This window comes from Triturus cristatus, chromosome 12, assembly GCF_964204655.1.
Source record: "Triturus cristatus chromosome 12, aTriCri1.1, whole genome shotgun sequence".
Classification (NCBI taxonomy): domain Eukaryota; kingdom Metazoa; phylum Chordata; class Amphibia; order Caudata; family Salamandridae; genus Triturus; species Triturus cristatus.
In genome coordinates this window covers 71,140,133-71,156,687 of record NC_140595.1, presented here as the reverse complement: position 1 = coordinate 71,156,687, position 16,555 = coordinate 71,140,133, and the positions used below count along the sequence as shown (strand labels likewise).

The 16,555-nt window shown below is 40.1% G+C and overlaps 1 protein-coding gene across 2 annotated transcripts in view; it reads left to right on the top strand.

The window, feature by feature from the left end:
- Window positions 1-16,555, top strand: part of SPPL2B (signal peptide peptidase like 2B) — a 116,313-nt gene that overhangs the window by 52,126 nt on the left and 47,632 nt on the right. For both annotated transcript variants that reach the window (XM_085639663.1, XM_085639664.1), the window contains exons 4-9: window positions 151-333; window positions 2,020-2,109; window positions 4,737-4,876; window positions 6,737-6,879; window positions 7,920-8,016; window positions 8,430-8,546. In XM_085639663.1, coding sequence (XP_085495789.1) covers window positions 151-333; window positions 2,020-2,109; window positions 4,737-4,876; window positions 6,737-6,879; window positions 7,920-8,016; window positions 8,430-8,546 — 770 coding nt within the window. The remainder of the gene's footprint in view (window positions 1-150; window positions 334-2,019; window positions 2,110-4,736; window positions 4,877-6,736; window positions 6,880-7,919; window positions 8,017-8,429; window positions 8,547-16,555) is intronic.

Below are 16,555 nucleotides of genomic sequence, written 5' to 3'. Positions count from 1 at the left end.
TTGGGCGGGAAGTCTCTCATGTGAACTTAACTGCACAGGAACCTCATGGCATCTGTCCAATTGCCCTTCCTGAATGAAAATACGAAAGTTGTATTAATATTGTCATGTGATCTTCTCCGAGTTAATGAATGTCTTTCTCTTTTCCATCAGTCTTTGTTGCAGCTGCAGGATCAGACGCCTTCGGTCTTGTGCTCGCCTTCTGATGTACCGTATGGGGGATTCGTCAATAGAATTCCCATGGTCATGCGCGGCAATTGCACCTTCTATCATAAAGTGAGACTCGCTCAGACCAATGGTGCACGAGGTCTCGTTATTGTCAGCAAAGAGAACCTGGTAAGTTTAGTTTCTCAGTCCTATATTTATTTTATCAAAATTGTGTAAAATATTGTATTTATTTGAGCAAATCCAGATACGTTCTACAATGACGTGCATATAATGTTTAGATAATTGTTTCAAAATAGTTTGCATTTTACTTGACGACATTGCAAATCTAGCAGAATTGTCCACATGAAGAGATTGCAAACAAAGCTTCACCTCTCTCGATGCATATTGGTTTCTTAATTTACTTCCAGCCAATGAAATATCGCAATTTTGTTTTACTAAAGAACCCCACGCGATAAGCTCACTAGTTTCCTCCATCTGCATCACATATGCATTCCTTAAAACTGCTGACCATAATGGGATACTCACCTCTGACGGCTCCCACAGTGGTTTGTGAAAATCTACTTTTGGAAAATATCCTCAAAACCGGACCTCGGATTCTGACAAATGAGATACTCATTATGGCATTGATTTTGTTTCAAATACCTAATAAATCTTGGTGCACAATATGTCTCAATTTTGTTTGGAATAGAAGCGTTCCCTGAGGAACGACTTGGCTATGGATTTTATTTCTGGAGCTAACCAAGACAGTTTGTTTTTAATACAGTTCTACTTTCAATGCATACTTACTTGCATGTGCTTCCAGTCGAGCCATTTAATCCATTAGTCTGTTGCAATATCATCAAGATCTTGTTTCCACCCACCACAGCTTGTAGGATGTGGCGCAGGGTCAGCCCATGTCAACCGCTGACTTACCTGCCTGGGAGTGAGAGCATACTCCTCATGCACAACGTGGGAGTCTACACAATAAGAAGCCCTCTTTAGTCTCAGAGTACTGGTGTGGTGTGTGTGCTTTTATATAAAAAGGTGTATATATACGTTGGTTTTTAGACAGTGCTTACTTTACTTAGACAAAGAACCACCATCTCCCCCAAGAAGGCTACAGGCTTGCTCCTGCACAAAATAAGTGTTGGCAAATTTGAAAGGTCTGCAGCCAAGGCCAGACCTCTTTGCTTTGCCGTTGCTTGTTGACTCCTTGTTTTCAAAAGCGGCTCATATCGATATTGATTGTATGCCCAATGCAACTTGGATCCCTCCACTGGGTGGAAGAAGGCGTCTCTGGGCGCACTCTACCAATGTTAAGAGGGCTTGCTTGGCGGTCTCAATGCATGTTGCTGTCCGAGATATGCTGAGCAACTACAGGCGCTCTACTAAAGTGTAGTAGGCATGAGATTTTTTCCCATATAGCAGCTTCTACAAGTGTTAGCTAAGTCTTAGTAGACCCAGCTTTCCTATTATATGGCTATCCATAGGCTTGGTTTCAGCTTGTAACACAAAATATATTAGGGTGGTAGAAGGTGGTAGTGTTTATAGTCCTAATATTTCCACACACCCTGCCGTGCACCTGTTTGTTAATTACACTGGTTGTGACAAAATAATGCCAGTATCCCGAAGTATCCCTAAAGTTGGTAACCTAATGGATTATTTGGTTTACTATACACTACAAGTGAGAGGTGAATAAATGTTCTTTTTGGAAAAATACCCTTTTCTTACCTGTAGTACTTATTGAATACTCACTGCTTTTTATCCCATATATTGTTAAACATTGAACTCCCATTTTTTCACCAGCTCCCTTTACACAATGAAAATGTATATACAAGTAATGACATTCTAATTGTGTTTTTTCTTATTTAATAGGTCCCCCCTGCTGGCAATAATACGCAGTATGAGGAGATTGATATTCCAGTGGCTTTGCTCAGCTACAGTGACATGCTGGATATTGGTGAAGTACGTTCTGCTACTATTTGTTTCTCATTATTTCCCAACGACAGTCCAGTTGATAAAGGTGTTCTTTCTTTTGAATGTACCAACCTGCTTAAAGTAGGTCTCCAGGAATGAAATGTACCATCTTAACAAAATAAAAAAACACATTTATAGAAATGTAATTAAGAAATGTAAATGTTGAGCTTGAATCCTGCTACAAATCTAAAAATATAAAAATGCCTTACGGTCTGAGTTGACTCACTATTCCTTATTTGCATCGAAAATCAGCGGCGTATGTTTTTATAGAAATAAAAAAGTTGATAACCATTGCAGACCATTTGATAGGTGAAGTCGCTAAGAGATTGTGACCTGCAGCATGGTAAGTCATGAGTGGGAAGGACGGAGAGAGAGATGGACATGGACAGGTGTGCCAAACTAATGAAGTGTAAAGGGCGAATATGGACCCACCTGGAAAATAATTGTAAAAGACTGTATAAAGCTAAGATGGTGTACAAAGCAGAGTACAGTGGATTACAAAGAGGTGGCTTGTGAGTGGAGTCATTGAAAAGTTATATGAATAAAACAAATTCAGGAAAATGGGAAAGCTTATTGTTAAGGAAAATATATTTTCAGGAGTTTCTCTCTTCACACACTAATGCTGAATTTAAGAAAAAAAACGAATCCCAAGTTTCCATTAAATAGATTTGTTGTAATAGAAGGCAGTGTAATGACACATATCCATCCAGTGGCACCAAGACTGAGGCCAAAGCTTTCTCTGAAATGGGTTGTGTTCATAAGGTCGCTAATCTGAAAACAAGCCAGTGAGTTTTCACCGACTTTGTAATCCATTGTTAGGAAGAGAAGACTAGTCTTTGAAAGTGTCTTGAACAGGACTGTCTTACAAGACTTGTTTTCCACAAAAATCATGAAAGAAGCAATGTTGAGGGTTTCATTATTATTGGTAATATTCTAACTTTTTATACCAAAGATATCAGAAACTTCATAGGTATGCAAAAGACAGATTTTTCTATTTCCCATTTCTATGGTATACCAGTGGTCACCCTCTGCTAAAAGGCTGCCTTGGCCCTGCTAGACATTAAATATGTGACATGTAGGTTGTGAATATATGTAAGAGGTGAGAGCTACATCAAAGCTATAGAACACCTTTTCTTTACAAAAAGGTACATACCTCCATCTTCGCTGCAGAGTGAGTACAGAGTGCACTCCCTTGCCATGATAGTGTAGAACCCTTAAGCCCTTTAATTGATTGCAACCATGGAGTGTGAATAAGAGGCCTTTGCTCAATTCCAGATAAGTAGTAGTAGTAACCAACATATTTATGTATAGTGAAGCTTTTTGGAAAACTTAGTTGAACAAGTGCACCGTGCGCTGACCCACCCTGCACGTGCCATGGCATCTTTCTTCAATGGTTTGTGAAATTGATGTTATCAAAATCTAGAGTGGAACTCCATATTTTGCATAGAAACAGCAAAGTAATCAAAACGTTTGGTTACAGTTTTGCTATGTAGTGAAGCACAACCATTGCAGGTAAGTCATACATTTTTCTTAATTATTTGATTCAATTATGCTTTTTTGCGTTCCAGAGTGTCTTATCTCATGGGGTGTGACTGACTTTAATCCATCTCTCATCACAAAAGCGTCCTGTACGAGACCTAGTGTGGGGATTTTTAGTTGCAGTAGAAAACCACCATATTCCTGGACTGAAAGATCTGCTTCTTTTGTTCAGGGTTGCCTGTTGCCTTGTGCAAAAAGAAACTACGACTGACTACTAGTTTAGCACTTAAAATCCCAAAGTCTCAAGGTTAATATTCAATTCCTGTGCACAAATCTTCCGGAGTGCGCCGTAGGACAACTCCACTGGAGATCAGATGAAGAAGAAGAAAGCAAAAGAGGAAGGTGCACCAGTCAAAAGAAGTCCAGATCCAAATAGGTATCTTTAGAATTGGACTTTGTTCGCTTGTTACTATTTTCCCCCTGGATTGTTGGGGCTATGGGACTTCCAAGATTACTGGAACCCTTTTTGACCGCGCTCTTACTATGGAGCCAATTCTAAATATAAACTAACAGCTCTGGATGTTTGAGGTGATTTTACCTTAAGACGACCAATACTAATACTGTGGATCATTGATTTTGGAAATCTTTTATGCATGTGGGATTGAGTCACATTGCATTTCGCTTCCGTTTGCCATAAAGAATTGAATTTGCCTTGAAGAAGTTCTTGTGTGGAACGAAACGCGTTGGCTGAGTCTTTTAAAGAAAATAAAAAGGGAATACTAAAGATACCTACTTGGATCTGGACTTCTTTTGACTGGTGCACCTTCCTCTTTTGCTTTCTTTGCCTGTTGCTTTGTAGCCTGTTGTGATAAGTGGGAAACCGAACCTGTGGTTGGCCAAGAAAAAATCATTTTGTTGAAGAACGTGAGGTAATACCTAGTGCATAAATCTAAAGCAAGAAAAATAAATTAACTTTAATAGTTTCTCACCACCTGGTTTTATCTCATGGCACTGTACTGATGACTCTTCCGTGGGACTAAATGACTTTCTATAAAGATGTGCTAGACTGGCTATTTTTTTGTTTGGGTTCCTCCAAGTATTGAGGTAACCCTGTACCGTTCCTTTTTTCCTGACAGACATTCGGCAAGTCAGTGAAGGTGGCAATGTATGCCTCCAATGAGCCTGTCCTGGACTACAATATGGTTATCATCTTTGTGATGGCAGTGGGCACCGTAGCGATCGGTGGCTATTGGGCAGGAAGCAGAGACGTGAAAAAGTAAGTAAAGCAAAATCAGTTGCCGTGGCAACCACATTCATAAATTAATAATAGAATGCAATAGCACCTTGCCGTGCAAGTATAGTGGACCTTTTTTTAAAAAAAAACTGCTCTACGCTTTAAATTTTAAACTGGGGTTCGCTTTAATATCCTTGGCTACCTTGCTCATCCTCCACCCATAACCATTTTCAGCTGTGCCAGAGGTTTAATGTTGAGATTTAATACCTAACTTTTTAGCATTATTATATGTATCTTTTGGTGACAAACATCTCCGTGATTCAAATACGTGTTCAGTAATATCAAAATTGGTCTTTTAGTGCCTCAACATCAACCATATAGTTTTAGAATGAAAATATTTTCTTTTTTACTCGATAGTTCGAACACCTTACGTCCCAGGTCTGATGCCTTGGAGATAAGTATGCATCTGGATGCTCTCCCATGATTGTGTTGTTTTAGAGCTGGAATTTCATTGACACAGGCCAAACATACAATGAAGTGCCTCGGTTAAATTGAGTAATCTTTGAATCCCTGGAACAGTCCAGGACAGTACTCGGTCTTCTTGACTCCACATGTTTTCATGGGAAAAAACACCACTGTGACTGGGTTTGCGTATTATGGGCTATAAAAAAAAAACAGCACCATAAAGATGTAGCTCCTCTCAACCCTCCTCTTCTGGCCTTCGTTTTTTATGCTTACCAAATTGTCTTACTTTGTTATTACTCCATATAATAAAAAATTTGCTTGAGATGAGATTGTTCTTAGTTTGTGTGCGACAAGTGTATGGCCAGTTTATTTTCTCTTGTGAGATTTCCCACCGAAGATTCCTCATTAAAAAATATCTGGGGAAATTTTGTATATAGGCTTATGCACTTCTTTGCCTTAATTTGTACACATCCTTTATTTTTTAAAGTTCCTCTCTAACACAGATATACAGTGTCCTATTTCTCCCATGCTACTGCTTTTGTTTTTTATAATCTCCCTATCTTCTAGTACGTACATTCTACTACTGATCCATGTATTTGTAAGTCTTAGATCAATCCTGGTTTAGGTACAATAAAAGCTCTGTAGAATTTGACTTCTTAATCTTGGGCTCTTGGGATGTCCAGGGTTGTTCATTGTCTGGCTTGCCCGAGTTGGCAAAGACAGCTCATTATCCTTTTTCAGCTTGCATCACAGAATCGCAGAAATCCTAAATGTGTTGATTATTCAATAGAAAATAGAGACTACAAGCATAACTTCTGACCTAGGTTTTGAGCTCGTGACTACTGAAATAGTTGTTTGCAAATGGGGCAAAAAAGGCCAGCTAGACCGTTCTGAGTTAAGACTGTTTCAAACTTGCACATCAGAAGCCCGCAGATGATAGTGTCGAATAGGGGGATGCTGAACACCAAGGCTGCATGGCCTTAATTATATTCCATGTCTCTTTCATCCACCATCAGGCAGTTTGTGCCCCTTTATCGTACTCTTTCATGTTCTTTATATGTATTGAAATCAGACTAAGGGCACTACATGTCAAATCTATTCCAGTTGCTAAAGATTTGATTTCTGTGGTCAAATCCAACAACCTACAAAAAGATAATGCGGTGTCATTAAAGCATTTTTTGGGGCAAGAATAGATGTTTACTTTTCAATGGGATCTACTAGCTAAATGTTCTGTCTTTGGAAGCTGTGTATCTTAAGCAAGCATAATAAATAGTCCAGTCAGTGTTTCGTTGTGGTTTGGTTACTCTCAAGAAAATGTAATTCAACTATAATAATAATTTTAAACTTTAAACACATTTTAATCACTAATTAGTTAATTACTAACTCAGATAAGGCTCAGCTACTTGATGGATTCACAAAGGGCCTCTTCTTTTCCAGACGATACATGAAGCACAAGAGAGACGACGGTGCAGAAAAGCAGGATGACGAGACAGTCGATGTTACACCCATCATGATCTGTGTGTTCGTAGTGATGTGCTGCTCCATGCTGGTCCTTCTCTACTTCTTCTATGATCAATTAGGTACCATTCTTCATTTGTCAACTTGGATTGTAGCTTTAAAAAAACTCAAACAAACATGTTCTATTGCACCTTCTCTCTTTTTCATGACTGAACTTTTTCGTAAACAAATGTAGGAGCAGCCCTTGAAGAGGGTGATCTGATAGACTGTTAGTTGTAGATTTGATACCTTAGAATTTACCCCAGGCGTCGGTCTGGATCCGGAGATTTTTTATAAACCTGCATGCTGAGCGCGGCACCCGCTTTAGGGACACTGCGCTCTGTACTTTAATGGTGAGCGTGCTGCCTCTTCGGGGACACTGCGCTCTGTTTCTTTTTTAAAGTTACTTTATTGGTGAGCGTAGCGCCTGCTTCATGGACACCGCACTCTGCAATACAATAGGCCTTGCTTTTGCCAAAGTTTGACCTATTGGTATTGTAAATGACAATGTCTGTTAATATTATAAAAGGTATTGCCATTTACAATGCCAATAGCTCAGAATCTCGCAATTGCGAGACCGATTGCATTGTAAATGCTTGTTACATTAGTACTGTAGTAAAAAGAAAGGTGTTTGCTAGAGAACATTAATTTCGAAATTGATTCCTAGCTGTTCATATATTGCCCTTTTAATTGATTCATTTAGCAGGAAAAATAGATTTGCTTTCCACGCCATTAGTAAGACGATGCTGCGATGAATCTCAGCCCTTCGCCATGAAGGATTCCATTTTGTTGTGAGGTCTGTAAAGTGGATGCTATTAAGTTGTGCAATAGTAATCTTGGGAATCTTTACTGTCCTCCTCGAGGCCACTGTGATGAAAGAATATGTTTATTAGAACATCGCGTTGTCGTCATTCACTTTGTAATGCCAACAATCTTGGAAATATAAAACTTAAAATAAAAAAAGTTCTTGGCTGAAAGTCTGCTTTTTCCAATGCACCAAGTGATTTGGTTTATAACTCCTTATGCTGTAAGTTAGCCAGTTAAATCAGTTCTTTCTGCCTGCCATTGAAGTGATGTGAGATTTATTTCTAGTCATTATTCCTTTTTGTCTGTTTTTTTGCAGTATATGTCATTATTGCTATATTCTGCCTGGCTGCCTCAATCGGATTGTACAGTTGCCTTTGGCCATTTGTGCGCAGATTGCCTTTTGGAAAATGCAGGTATGCATCTCTTTAAGTGATTGGGCCATTGACCTGCTTGTCGATTTATTTTGTCCTAACGGGACAACAAGATTTATTTTCAGCTATATCCACCAAATCCATCTGTCATAAAAGCAAATATTGATTACTTAGATATTGTTGTGTGCAGCAGTTTCATTAGGAATATTTCACGTATATAGTTCTATTATATAAAATTAGACCTCTATGAAAAAATTGTATACCAAAGTTAATGGATAATGTGCTCCATACATGAATGCATATTAACATATAGGCTATTGAAATGTAATAACTTGTACTTGAGAATTCTGCATGAAAAGTATAATTTCTATTTATAATGCTGTGCCTGATTTTGTGAAAAGTGCCATTCATGCTCTTTGCTAATATTTTATCTGTTTCTTTGCTTGCCATTCTAGAGTCCCAGACAACAACTTGCCCTATTTCCACAAGCGTCCGCAGGTTCGGATGCTGCTGCTGGCTGTGTTCTGTATCTCCGTCAGCGTGGTGTGGGGTGTCTTTCGAAATGAGGACCAGTAAGTGATGGGAACCCCCCACTCCTCATCTCAAGGTGTTAGTTGTCATGAGTAGATAATTCGATTCTGTTTTTTTATTTTTTTTATTTGTTCCTGCTGCTACTCACAGACTTACATTTAAACACGGGGAAACAAAATGACTGTACTAAAATGCTAATAAAAATATGATTCGTTTTTCTGAGGTCAGAGGACAGCTTGAGAGTTTTATAAACACATTTTTAATTAAATATTTTACTGGACTTGTAATAGAGTTAAAGATATTAATTACACGATTTTTTTTTTTTTAAAAAGATAAAAATGCAAATATAGGCAATAAAATGTGGAATATGCACCATAAAACTCCCATACCTTCCTCTGTGTGAAACGTTTTGAGGGCTGGAGGTGTTTATCTTTTAAATGGAAAGTTGGCAAGGTGGGAGAAGGGGTAGTGGGGTGCTGGGAATTCAGAGTTTAAAAAAAAATGGAAATTGAGATTAATTGCCTGCTGAAAAGCGGATACATTTGAAACCTAGTTGTACTTCCAGAAAAAGGTGAGGCTAACGTCTGGGGTTAAAATAGTGGATTTTCTTGTATATATGCAGCGCTATTCATTAAACTGTAATTCATACTGAGCTTTTCAGAATAAATTTGATGTCCTTTCTGCACCCCAAAACGAAAAAAGTGAAAGGTACAAGTTAGGATGGATATATATATATATATATATATATATATATATATATATATATATATATATATATATATATATATATATATATATATATATATATATATATATATATATATATATATATATATATATATATATATATATATATATATATATATATATATATATATATATATATATATATATATATATATATATATATATATATATATATATATATATATATATATATATATATATCCTGTATGCCCGAATTGTAAGTGAACCAGATTTCAAATGTGTTTAAAAAACTTTTTTCCCTCTTCTATTTTTTACTAAGTTCTTGGAAGCAAACCTTAAACTCACCAGCATTGAATCTTTTATTGCTTTGCATGCTTTAACATTTTTCTCACGGTCAGGTGAGGTTCTGCATACTTATTTTCTTTATTTTTACATTTCCAGCACTGATCAGCAACAGCATCTATACATCATCAATTTATCTTGACTTGCAGGGTGCCCACATACGTTAGACCAGTGGTTCCCAAACTTTTGCTTCCTGAGGACCCCCGTTGAGTTACTACTGGAAGCTGAGGACCCACAAGCAATTTGTACCATTTAAATTTCAAACATTAAAATAGTAATTTAAAAAAAATTAAACACACACCTGTGCACATCAAACAAATACTCAATTTACTAACGTTTTCAGTATTTTACATTGAAAATCTAAAAAATGGGAAGGTTGGTGTTCCATTTTGGCAACTAACTTTTCAATGTTTGGTTTTATTTCACAGTTCGAGGCTCCTGCTCCTGCCAGGGCTGGACTGGAAACCCGAAGCTGCTTTGGCAAAAATTGTCAGACCAGTCCTCGTACAGTGCACCCCAAGTGCAGCGATTGAGACTGACCACTGCAAAGAAGGCTTTGGAGGTCCCTTCCCCCAAGAAATTTTAGGGAAAAATAGTGCATACTACAACACATTTGTCATCATATATTGAATTCTATAAGCTTTTAAAGCTTAGTAACTGATAACATTACTATGCACCAGGATATGACAATCTCTGTAGGGGTTCTTCAATGATTCCCTTATCACCCTCCAACAGTGTCTCTCATCTCCCCATAGCCCCTCTGTCACCGGTATTTCATTTGTTTTATAGCACCTCTCATACCAATGTAGGGTTTCAGAGCACTTTACCTCACACACATACAGAGACTGAATCATACGTGTATAAATCAGTGTATTGAAAATGTTACAACAGGTAAAGGGGACTCCAAGATGCAGGATTTGTGAGAAAGTTTCATCTTTCTGCATGGTTGCCCCCACTTTTTGCTGAATTGCTGATATACTTGACTAAGTGTGCCTTGGGCTCCTGCTAATCGGGTACCCAGGGCCTATGTTCTTTTCCTAAAACTACATTGTAACCTAAACCAAATTGACATCTCTGGCCGCAAGTCAGCCCTTGGTAACTGGTACCATAGGTACCCAGGGCACTGTGACCATAGAAGGCCTCTACGGGCTGCAGCACTCATTGTGCCACCCTTAGATGTCCTGTACCCTTACAATCACACACTGCCTTTGCAGGCTGCATGTTTTGGTGCAGAACAAAGTGAAGAGTCGACATGGCACATATGTGTGCCATGCCTACAACCCACTGCCCTGGCATAGATCAGTCACCCCTCTAGCTGGGTACACTACACCAGTGGTGAGGGTACAGGTGCATGAGCCCTGTACCCCTACAGTCTCTAAGTACATTCTTAGACATTGTAAGTGCAGTGCTGCCATTAAGAGTATATGGCGCTGGGAGTTTGTCTTTACGAACTCCACAGCACCATAATGGCTACACTGAAAACTGAGAAGTTTGGTATCAAACTTCTCAGCACGTTAAACCCACACTGATGCCAGTGTGGGATTTAATGAAAAATGCACACAGAGGGGTGCCCCCTGACAACAAACCTATCACTAGTGTCCAGGCTGAGTGGCTGCTTTCAGCTGCCACCACCAGACATGTTTCTGGACACTTGGGTCGAGAGCCTGCTGCTCTCTGGGGCCTGAAACCATGCATATCCTGGGACAAGGTGCCAAACCTCCTCCCCCAGGATGGGCAGGTTTCCCGAAGGGGAAGCTTCAAAGGCTTGTCGCCTTTGTGAGCTTCCCCAGGCCACTTGCTGCTTTCAGCAACTGGTCCCCACTGGTTCTGACCCCCACTTTGGGCGGGAGAACCGGCGGGAAAAACAAGTGAGGAAGAGAGGTGTGCCCATCTCTGCCAACTCCACCCCTCAGGTGGGGGAGGCGAGGTGAAGCACAACTCTCAGTCCACGTCATCTTGAAGATGGGGGGTACTCAGCCAACCAGGGACAGGCTCATGCCCCCCTCCCACTGGAGGGTGGCATAATAGGGGGATGTACCCACCCCAGGGAAGGGACCCATTGGTCCCTGCCTTTTACCTACTTGTGACGCCCCTAAATCTAGTATTTAGGGACACCCCTGAACCTTGCTTCCTCAGACAAGGAACTACAAGAAGAAGGATCGAACAGCCGTGCAGCAGCTAACAAAAGGAAGACGCCCACTGACTTGGCCCCCAGCCCAACCGGCCTGTCTCCACCTCGAACCTGCTCCTGCGAAATCCCGGTGTGTCTTGCAGCCAGCAACCTCAAAAACCCCAGAGGACCTGCCTGCCTTCAACTACAAAGACTTTGTCTCCTGTGAACACCACATTTGTTCATCTGCAACCTCTGGCCGGACACCATAAATCCGCCCCACTCTGCTCCCACTGCCCGAGCTCGAGTGGGCAAACACCAAGAGGAGGTCACTCCGGCGATCCTGAATGAGATCAGGCGACCACTGACCTGCCTCAAGTATCCAGCCGACGCCTGCAGTCTAAATCCAGAAGGCCTCCTAACCGCGACCAGGAGCTGGTAAGAAGATCCGACCCCAAAAGGCACCCCTGCACCCGACGCCCCACGGCCTTGTGTGCGCAAACCGACGATGCCTAACCAACCCCTAACTTCCCAACACACCTTTTGAAGTGGTGGTTGCACCCAGAAGATTTTCGTCCCCAAGCCTACAGTGTCTTTGCAAACCAGAGATTCCCCATTGAAAACAACAGGGCGCCCGAAGTCGAAACAGAACCCTGCACCCGGCCGCCCAAGTGCCACTGAAGGTGTAACTAGAGTGCATCCTTGACCCTGGGGGACCCCTGAGTCTACGTCCAGAACCTAAACTCCCACTACCAAATACTTACCTCAAAACCGATAACACTATTTTCCTCCGTAGGATAACATTGACTGTTTTCTCTGAAAAGTTTCTAAGTGTAAAGTTTGAAAACCTTAAATTCTTTAAAATTGCACTATCTAACAAAAACGATTTTACTTACCTGCTTGCAGGAAATGTCCCAGAGTAGTCTTCAGGTATAGTACTCTGAGTAAGAAAAGTAATCTCAAAAGTAACTTACCTGTAATTTTACTGAAAATCCCATTCAAGCCTATGTACTGTATTTACAAAGTATTGCATTTCTCCGAAACCATACTGTAAGTCAAAACAAAGTGCATACACAATTCCAATACAAACTGTTTACAAACTGCATTACTATTGAAAAGTAGTATTGCTTACCTGGGCCAGGCTTACTTGGTTCTAGAAAATAAAATGTCTAAAATAATATTTTCATACAAAAACAAGTGGTCTGAAGTTCCGTCTTTGAGTGTGTGAATTCATTTGCTGACCGAATGTGTACAACAAATGCTTAATTCTTAACTTCACCTACCTTTGGGGGTCCCACTGGACTCTGTGCTCACTATACCTCACTTTGGTGTAGTATATACAGAGCAAGCTTCCTACCGGATTCACATGCCTTCCATACTGGTGGGCATTGTTTTAAGAGTGCTTGGTCTGGAGAAGCACAAACTCCGGATTCAGAACATAACACAGTGGTTAGCGTTGACTTTAATGATAAGAATTGATTTCTACCAAAACAAACCTTTTTAGCAGCATCAGGATAATGAAAGACTGGGAAAATACAGAACTTACTAACTGGTACCATGCAGTTTGCATGCAGCTCTTTGTTGGCAGTTCATAGCTCACTTAGCTATGAATGGCACAGTAACAAAAGACTCTCTGCGACAAAAGCTGTCACCCACTGAGCTATGCACATAAAATAGGTTGTTTTTTTTAATGCAAGCTACACGTCTTTGAAGCAGGCATATCAACCCTCTGCACTACTTTAGATGAATCAGAGCTGCCACTGGACAAAACTCCCATCCCCCTCCAGCAGATACATTAATTACAGCGGTATCTTGACACTTTCATTGTTGCCTGAAAACTGTTGATTATAAAAAGACCTTTGCAGTGCTTTTAAAACTGCTGCCTGTGGATCACCTGGGAATGTGTCATGGACCCCTGGGGGTCCGTGGACCACAGTTTGTGTAGCTCAAAGGAAGTAGGCATGGAGATGCCTTAGCACAATCATTTCAGAGCGGCACCTGACCACTTTATTGTGGGTCTGGCTGAGGGTTTGAAGAGCGGTCTTCTATGTTCTGTCACCTTTCAAGGTTCTTGAAGGCATGCTATCTTCTCTACAGCCTGTGGTTGTCAAAATTGTTTGTGACGCTCCTGTTGCAACAAACTGAAGTGACTATTTCATAAAGGAATCCAGTGAGGCAAGCAGTTGATCATTTGAGCTTTTTTTCTGTCTAAAAAAAAAAACATAAGCCCCTCATATAGTGCTCCTTGGCTAAGTTGGACCTCGCCCAAAGAAAGTAAAACAAAATTTCTTTTTAATAACATTTTAACTTCAAAATAGGTTTGCTGCAAGTCCCTGAAGCATGTGAATCACCATGATTTACCAGGCTGGTGCTGCAAACCTCTGAGGCAGTGAGTAACTTAATCTTGAAATTACTGTTTTTTTCCTGCAGAATTGCAACTCAGCAGAACCTTTTAATTTGTGGAATTATTGGTGCATGCAGTATGAGTTTGCATCACATATCTCGCTACTCAATATGCCAAATAGTTTTGGACATAGTAAATTAAAACTTTCGCACCATAGACCTATGCCATTTAGTACTGAAGGCTCACAAGAGTCTTCCGTATGCACACAGCTGTGCTTTCTGGCAGTTCTACGTCTTACTGAGCCTAATGTTCCAGTGCATCACTGATCTTTTCACGCAGAATTTACATGAGTCTGTTGCAGCAAGAGTTTCACAAACAATGGAATCACCCCCAGCCTGTATGGAAAAGACAGTCTGCTACTCAACATGATTGAACTGTACAGATCACACAACATAAACTCTTGCCTCCTCACAACTCTCAGCGGATCCACTTAAATTGTCAGGTACCTTCCTGACTGCATGAGGACCACAGCTGAGGGGGAAAAAAGGTCTGTGGTCTCTTTAAGAAAGAAGCTCTAAGATGGGTGACTGAGAGGACCTTAGCGCTCACTAGACCGTACACAGTTTCTAATTAGATCAAGTAACAACCCGCGGTGCTCTCAAAGGGGGAAAGATTCACCCAACTTCCCCAGTTCAATCAAAAAAAAATCATAAATTGTATCACAACCTTAAGCACACGCAAGAAATTGAAATGGCAGTTTAATATACAATCATTTAATCATCCGATTTTCTTTAGTGGTTTTATTTTCAGTCTCTTGGCCACTCTGTTTTAGCCAAAAGAAAAGAAAATACCTAATCCTTTCCTGTTGTCCTGAAAAAGAGTTAAGGATGGACCCATTTAAACTGCGACCAAGAATGTGACCGACATGTTTTACAGCCACAGACTAGGAAAAATACGGTCACAAATTATGCATATGAGCATTCAAACATAATATACTCCTGTTAGCAAAAATTAATCCCAGACCCAAGAATGAATTACCAGGCCACCTCATCGGCGATCTTAAGCGTAGTAACAGATTGGACCTACTCTGTGGTCTTGCAAATCGTTGTGCAGGCTTGTCATGTGCCTTCTCGCAAATTCCTTTCCTCACTCATTTCATTAAAGCCCTGAAGATTCTTTTCATTAATGCACTAAAGAACTTGCACTCCATGCATTTCTAGAAATAAATGCAGTATATTTGTCTGCATTAGTATGGGACCATGTGTACAATCTATAAATGAGTGATTTTGGAAGGACTACCTGTGTAACTAGAAAATGTTGGCACTCTTTCTCTTGTGTTCACAGTTTGAAATTATGCAAATAATTTCTGCCAGCATTTCTGTCTCTGACCGTATCGTAGAGCAGACATTTATTGACCTATCTTTAGCGTGTTCAAACAGCCATATGTCCAGATCCGCCCTTCCTGTCAGAGGGCGCATTTGGTATGGTCAACAAAGGAAAATCCATCTTCGTATGGACAGTAGCCTGCCATATGATGGGCCGCATCAGACTATGTCAAAGAGCAATGAACTCGCTTTTTGGTAATCCCTCATAACGCAGGTTTCTTATCTGTTCATAAAAGCATATCAGCCAATGGAATATTCCTGCTAGAGGAGAATTTCTTACGTGTAAGTGTAGTTCACTAGCACTTGAATCTTTCATAGATTTACATTAAATACCCAGCATCACCCAATCATAACATATCTAAGGTTCTTGCCACTGAGGCAAGAATGAATTAAAATGAAATTTGTCTGAGGAGTTCAGGCAAAATTACACCGATTGGCTAGGTGTGGAACAACCTGGTTGAGGCACATGGGTGTACGTAAATGAGAGAAGTATGCATACCGGTCATTGCTTATATTGGACTAATGTAAAAATAAATTTTGATGATGCCTAGATTAAACACATGAACTATTAAAAAAAGTGAATGTGTCCATTAAAGGTCTAATATGCTAACAAGTACGTAATTATTTTGTGTGCGGTGCTGTGGCATGTTCCATGTGCAGAGCTCCGTACAGCTGGAGATCTGCACTTCAGAAAAGAATGACTTGATCATGGTAGGACAGAATGCATTTCACACCAGCAAATAGGCTTTGGAAGTCACCCTTTCCACGTTGAGACAACCTAATCTTAACTATTTACAGCTTGTACTGATTTGCCTAATATTTGAAGTGTTTGTTCAGATATTTGTGCCACTGTGGTTACTGGAGTATCAATGTTACAAACTGTGGAATGCTTCGATCAGTGATGTTGGAATAGAACGTGTGATCCTGTCTACAATATAAGTTCTAGATGTATATCACTAAAGGCCTTTTCCAGACTGGTTTTAGGAATTCCACAATTATTGTTAATGTTATGAAACTGAATAAAATGTATTCAAGTGAGGGGTCATTTATGTATTGATTTGTTATACTGAAAACCTGAAGAAGGTACCCTTCCCAGCCTAGAGAATCTGTCTTCTTCTGACTACTTAATGGGCAGTCTTTAATCCCGGCCCTTCTACAGAT